At 40.2% G+C, this 7,737-nt stretch overlaps 1 protein-coding gene across 1 annotated transcript; it reads left to right on the forward strand.

The window, feature by feature from the left end:
* The first annotated feature begins 3,564 nt into the window (after window positions 1-3,564).
* LOC111631805 lies at window positions 3,565-4,653 on the forward strand. Its single transcript, XM_023376116.1, has one exon. It carries the CDS (start codon window positions 3,565-3,567, stop codon window positions 4,651-4,653), a length of 1,089 nt encoding a protein of 362 aa, XP_023231884.1.
* Window positions 4,654-7,737: the final 3,084 nt, after the last annotated feature.

A 7,737-nucleotide genomic window follows, 5' to 3' on the forward strand; every position in this document is an offset into this window, starting at 1 on the left:
GATACGTAATAAAAAGGCATTACGATCAACTACGTCTGTGTGAAATTAACAAACAGACAAATCCCATTCAGATAGGATTCGACTTCAACAAAAAGAAAATTGACAGATGCAACGACATAGTAAACAATAGAGACTCATCCCCAGCTCAGTGGCGTAGCGTGGGTGTCAGCCGCCCGGGGCGGAGGAAAATTTCGCCTCCCTTATTCAGGTATCTCAATTTAAAAGACTAAAATTCAGTTTAGTCACAGAATAAGTAATGAAAAATTCCATGCTCATTTCAATCAGTCCGAATCGTAGGTGAGACAAAAATATGAAATGAAATGGTTCAAATTTTTACAAGATATTATTATTATTTATTGTGAAATTTTGCCGCCCCCTAAAAGTGCCGCCCGGGGCGGGCCGCCCCTGCCGCCCCCATTATGCTACGCTACTGCCCCAGCTGTCGCTAGTCCACACCCTAGCACAATTAGCTATGACGAAGGAACTGTAACGACATTACTCAACAAAAAGGAGACAATGACAAAACAACTTTGTTATTGTCTCTTTTTTGAAGGAAGGAGAATCTAGCCGAACGATAACAAACGCAAATGAATCGGAACCTCGATGATCAACACGAATACGAAGATCAGTACAACGCCTAAATCTCTAAACGAACAAATTTTAAATAACATTTTATTAAGCGTGGGAGAATTGTTATGTATGTAAGCCTCCAGGGGATAACCCACACCGAATTGCCCCTTGACCTACTTATGCGACCCCGCACATCTGACTTTTGTGTGTTCGTTTGTCTCAAGTCATTCGTGCGTTAGCTGTTGTAACACTTAAACCTGGAGGCACAACGTTATGTTTGTATTACCACAAGGTTACGTTTCTATCATAATAAAGTTAATTATAAATGTTAACACGTAATCGTTTATTTTACGGACACTACAGTCTTCCTTTCACAACCAAACATTGTTACTCTTTGGTCTGCTAAAAGGACTACGATCGCGCTCCACTTCCAAAAAACCACCATCAAACAGTACAGCAATTACCTAAAAAAGGCGAACAACGACCGCCTCTTCCTCCAAATTTTACACTATATTCACTCTCCCGCTGGAGCCATATTGCTTAAGACGACTATACACGTTAAGTTAATCCTTTGAAACTGCCTGACCTTGAAGAACTTCAGAATTTCCTATCGCCCACAAATGAAGAAAAGCTCTCAACAGAGGCGTAGCTAGGGTGGGACAGCTTGCCCCGGGCGCCAAATGGTTACCAAGAAAACAAGGTTTGTTTCTGGAGGGGAAGGGGGTGCCAATATAGTATCGTGCCCCGGGCGCCAGTTATGTTCGCTACGCCATTCTCTCTCAGTCATTCAGTCGGCCATGGCATCTGATGACGACATACTGACTGTTCTTGGATGTTTATTGGCAACAAATTCTATTAAAAGTCGCGGGAAAAAGTATGCATAGAAGTCTATGGTGTAAATAGTAGTAGTAGTGATTTGGGTAGCACTGATCACAAAATTAATTTTTCATATGAATAATTTTTTAATGGAATTATTTCAGATCACAAAATTAATTTTTCATATGAATAATTTTTTAATGGAATTATTACAGATCACAAAATTAATTTTTCAAGAGAAATTTTGGGCTACAGATTCTGTTAAAAAGCATCAATTATCAGCGAAAGATCGATGANCGTTTCGAGTTACGTCGTTCCCGATTATACGTCGCTTGTTAAAAAAGTATATGGAAAAATAAAAATCAAGTTTAAGTCATTTTATTCGACTTTACGTCTGTCCGCCACAAATATTGAAGTCGTAATATCACTAGATAAACGTTTAAAGCACATAAAATCATATTAAAATATATACAAGTATGTACTGTATTTACAGTACATACATGCATTTGTAAATTTAGATTACTTTTTTTGTACTATATTAAAAACTAAAATTTATTTGTTTGTAAGCTTAAAATAGATTTTTATTAACCATATATTATTAAAAATGCATTAATAGATAAAATACAGAACCGGGATGGTAATTTACGGTTTAGCCTAGTGATAAGTAGATTCGGAGACAAGTAAATTCGACTTACGTCGTTTTTCGACTTAAGTCGTTCTCCTGGAACCAATTAACGACGTAAGGCGAGGTATACCTGTATTAAACTTTGTCTTATTTTAAGTTGTCATGTTTTAATTTACTTGGATATTAAAACAATAAATTTTTTAAAATGTAAAAGAAAATGATATAGAGCACAAAGATATTTTATGAAACTGAAGAAATTAATTGAGAAGTTTTCTAAATATTAAAATTATTTATACAGTAGAACCTCGATTATCCGACCCAATTGGAGACTGGGATTGGTCGGATAATTGAAAAGTCGGATAACCGAAAAGTATGAAAAAATCCATTAGTAGTGTAGTATATTATTATATCCCAGGTAATTAGTATATCGCTATTAATCTACTTCATCGATGTTAAGCCTAACAAAAATTTTTTAAAATAATAATCGTCGGTATTGTATCGTTAAAAATTATAAAATTAAGCCTCGTTTAAATACTAGCTCCCTTTCATGGTCGAATGAGGGTTGCCAGCTAAAACACGTAAAAATAATATTAAAGTAGCCAATATTGTAGCGCCACATCACTAGCGGACATTTGAAATTTGCCGACTAGGACGGTCGGTTAACCGAGGTGTCGGTTAATCGGGGGTCGGATAATCGAGACTCTACTGTAATTTTAATTTACTCAAAATATTTTTGATCTGAAAATAATTTATAACCTAAAAAATTAATTTTTCAGGTTATAAATAATAAAAGTTAATAAGGTTATAGAAAATAATTCTTCCAAACATTCACGAGACATTGCAGTGACAGACACGCAGTCTGACACTGCGCCAAAAAAAATCAAATGGTTTTTTTATTCTACTCTGGTGGTCGGTACAGTTCTCCAAAACTGTTAAGTTTTCCCCCACATACTATCAGGAATTACTCAAGGTCAGGCATGCATGGTCAATCCTTTGAGGATTAACTTAACGTGTATAGCCGCCTTTAAAGTCCCTTTTATTCATTTCACTTGTAGCTGGAACATCCAACACAACATCTCTACCTTACCTGACAATCTTCCCCTTCACAATGACCTCCTTCACACACACTATCACCAGTAGCGTAGCATAGTGGGGGCGGCAAAATTTCACAATAAATAATAATAATACCTTGTAAAAATTTGAACTATTCTAATCTATATTTGCGTCGTGCCTACGATAGTGCTATCGTCCATACAGTCTGTGAATCGGCTCACTGTCTGGGTGAACTAGTAATTTCATCCGAGGATATCCTGCGTGACCTGTTGACTTTTTTTTTTTGTACGATTCATTCATATTCATATACACCACCAATATCCAATAAAGATATTTTAAACAGGTCGCTGCAATAGCACGGAATTTTTCATTACTTGTTCTGTGACAAAACTGAATTTTAGACTTTTAAATTGAGATACCTAAATAAGGGGGGGCGAAATTTTCCTCCGCCCTGGGCGGCTGACACCCACGCTACGCTACTGACCATCACATCTCAATCGATGATTACAACTTCCAGCATTCGAACAGCCTTAGCAACTGCATCCGTCATTATTTCAATATCTGGCACAGCCAATACTCTGCTCTCACTTTCATTGCCACCGATGGCTCCAAAAAATCATCATACGGTCACTGTTGTGTATATCGACGACCCCCACAAGGTTATGGCTCACTACACTCCCAAGAAATCGGAGGCCCTGACGGTGGCCCGGACTGGAGTGTTGGCCCGCCGACCAATATACTGGATCCGGGGAAACCCCATCAGAAGGGTGAATGAGCTTAAGTACCTCGGTGTTACCATCGATCAGACACTATGCTGGACGCCCCATCTGAGGAACGTTCGAGAAAAGAAGAACCTCATGATAGCAGCACTATCAAGACTAGCAAGACAGGACTACGGCCTAAGCGGAGAGGCACTTCGAATCATCTATAAGATGTGCGTAGAGCGCGTCATCTGCTACGCCTGCAGTGTATGGTGGAAAGATTCTGCCAACGTCAAACAGAGCAGGACGCTGCTCACGATTCAGAGACCCGCTGCCCTGCGGATCACGAGAGCGTACAGATCTGTGTTTACGGATGCGGCCCTGGTCTTGGCCGGGCTGCTCCCGCTGCCCTTGGTCATCAGCCAAGAGGCAACCTTCTACCAAACCACAGTAGAAGGAATAGAGGCTATGCATTGTAATCGGAAGTACCCAGTCAGGCTCAGACATCGAGTGGATGTCTTTAAAGTCCATCTGGACCAACGGATTGGACTTGACTGGGATATCGGTGAACCGACTGGTACAGATGTTGAAATATACACCGATGGCTCAAAAGACGGCAGCTTAGTAGGTGCCGTGTATGTCGTCTTCTGTGACGGAGTCGAAGTGTACGAACAGTCAGTCAGATTAAATGAGGAAGCGTCCGTGTTCCAGGCGGAACTGGTGGCCTTGGTGGGGGCGTCCCAGTGGATCCTATTACATCCGGGTCCAGAGTCGGTCACGGTTTACTCTGATAGCCAGTCGTTGCTACAGGCTTTGAAAGATGGGTACCATCGCAATTCGCTGGTATACAAGATCAGAAGCATGGTGCTGAGGGCGAGGCACGAGTGACACGTCGCCCTGCGGTGGGTCCGAGGCCACATTGGGATCCTGGGCAACGAGCATGCTGATCAGCTGGCAAAGGTGGGAGCCAGTGGCTTGTTTATAACAAGGATGGTGGAACCCTCGGCTACTTATATTAAAGGGACTTTGCTGAAAAGATCAATGATCAACTGGCAAGAGCGCTGGACTCAAAGTACAGTAGGTAGGCCAACCTATGCCTTTGTGCCTGTAGTTGGTCTCACTCCAGTGTGTTGCAATTGGTTCACAACCCAAATACTGACCGGCCACAGGAGGTTTCCCCACTTCCTGTCTAGATTTGGACATGGAGATGGTAGCTGCTCCTGTGGGTGTCCTCGTGGTGACGCGAGACACTATGTACTTGACTGTCCTCGCACAGAGGATTTCCACCGAGGGGCCGACCAAGTCGACTGGTCTAGGCTGCCTGAACAAGTACTTCGAACACTAGCAGCTAGTAAAGGAAACTTAAAGAAACTAAAGGAATTGATGGAAATGATCATAAACCTATCATCTGCCTAGTGGACGCGCTAGGCTGGGCCCACTCTTCTTGTAGGGTAGGGGACCCCGCTGTCCATTGTCTTATAAGAGCAAGTTACATTGCATGTAAGTGAGCTGAAGAGGTTTAGTTAGTGGACCAAAAGTGCAGTACAGGTTGCACAACATAAAGTTATGCCAAGTTTGTGAGCCGGGCCGGGTACAGACGGGAAACCGAAAGAAGTACCACAGGGCCTAGCTTTGTCGTTCCAAGTTCTGCGACAGAAACATTTGATGATGTTTCTGAAGTTGATGAAAAAGGCATAGCCTCTTTAACCCTGTAGTACCAATAGGCGGGGCAGGGCAAGAGTACCTTATGAGACTCACTACACTCTTCACCTGGACTCCATCATCTTTACCACTGAGAGCTATGCCATCCTGCAGGCCATCACTTACGCTACTGCCATCTGCATCAATGCCATTCTCTGCACTGACTCCAAATCCATCCTCTTTGCCTTAAATAACTATAATGCCAACTCCCCTATTATCATCCGCAGCATCCACAACCTCCTACACATTCACTACAGTCATGATAAGCACATATACTGTACCTCGTCTGGACTCCTGCCCACCTAGATCAGTGTTCTGCAATCTTTTTCTACTTGTGGCACACCCATGACTCAACACCAAAATGTTATTCCCCTCAAAAACGTATGATATGATACTATTAATAGAATTACGTAACGCCACTAACCTATTATTATTGTTATTAAACAGACATCAACACCTGTGACCAATTTTATTTTTACATATAATTTCTTAGAATATGTAAAAATGCGTGACTTGTAATAAAGAATAAACAAACATCATCTTATTTCATCAGTGCTGTGGCAGAGAATGAAATACAAGCATAAGAAACACAACAACTGTGATAAAAATATATAAATAAAATTTGAAATTAACAGAATATGTAAAAGTTCACGTCATACCTTTCACTATGTGACGGCACACCAGTTGCAGAACACTGACATAGATATCGATATTAACGTAAAAGCTGATGCCCTCACCAAAACTAATCCGCCTAACTCTGTAAACTCCAATTACATTACCCCAAAGATCTCCTCGCAGTCATAAACTCTGACCATCATCACAACATGGAAGACTCCTGGAACCTCTATCCAAATCGCAGTAATTTCCCTTGGCTCAATGACAGCCCACATACCAGCTTACCCACCATTACCAATCGTTACATAAACATTTTAGTCAACCATGCCAGGACCAACTCATTGTTTACTGATCACTTTCTCTACACTCGGAAAATCAAAAGTACCGATAAATGCAGTCACTGCCCCGATCAGATTGACACTATCTCTCATTGCCTCGACTACTGTACCAAATTCAACACTGTTCAGCACAAAATTATATGCGATTTCGCACTTATCACACAAAACAATACTAAGATTTCCAACTACTTTAATCTCAACCTCCTCGCCACCTGCCAGGTGGCCCTGACTAGTTTCTTCAAGGAGTATCCTAAAGTGTACCGCTACTAGAGGTCTCCAATACTGCTTCCTTCTACAAACATCTACGGGATGCAAAAGCCTCGTAGCCAGCATCTAACTCCACCCAAAAGAAGAAGAAGAATATAAATTCTTATATGCATATTCCCAGTGGAAGTGCTATATTGATTCTATCCAGGGCAGGCACAACTTCCCTATCATCAAACGTCACTGCATGCCACTGATTTTCATGCTTATCCCCAGTTTTATTGACTTTTATTTTAAGCCTTATGATAAAGGATTGACAGATTACTCCTCATCTGGTTCCAAAGAATATACCTTAAATCTGTCATAGGTGGTGGTCTTTCTAGTTATAAAGTGTATTTCCAATTTATATAGTACTGTTGCAAAACTTTTCTTCTTGTTGGGAGTATTGAAATCCAGAGTTTCAATTATGTCCTGATCTTCATCACCTATAAAATGTTTTTATCTACATCTAAGATCTGCTTCAGGTCTGTTTTTGTTCTCTGGATAACAAACAGACCTGAAGCAGATCTCAGGTGTAGTGTATAGCATAGACCCTGATTGTTTTTTTGAATGAATAGATCGAAAAAGACAATTTTATTATTTCCCTAATATTTTTCTAGATTTTATATAATATTTCCTAAGTATAGATCAAAAGCATTTGTCTTTATAATGTATTTAATTAAAATTTTCCATTGGTCTTATATTAAGGTTTTGGGGTGTTTGATTCATTTACGTGACCAGCCTTGAAGAAAATTTAGGTATGTGATATTTATAACTACTCCAATAACAACACTTGTACAAACAGCAGGAATAAGGACTCCTTTCCCCCTTCCTAGCAATATCAACTTAGTCTTTCACATCAATCACCACTGTTATAGTCCATCTTCCTTGCTTATTTACTCTATCCAATCTTCCTTATTTACAATGCCACTATCAGCTTTCTGCCTAAAGATAGTCTGATAACCAAGTTGAAAACATTAGTATTCTTCATCCACTGTTTAAAGTGCAAGATTGATTCAGCTGACAAGTAACTACAGTAGTTAGTTCATCCTAAACAATTATTTTTCATTTAAAT

The sequence above is a fragment of the Centruroides sculpturatus genome, unplaced genomic scaffold (genome assembly GCF_000671375.1).
Source record: "Centruroides sculpturatus isolate CEXI.00-Female unplaced genomic scaffold, Cexi_2.0 scaffold180, whole genome shotgun sequence".
In the NCBI taxonomy this organism is placed as follows: domain Eukaryota; kingdom Metazoa; phylum Arthropoda; class Arachnida; order Scorpiones; family Buthidae; genus Centruroides; species Centruroides sculpturatus.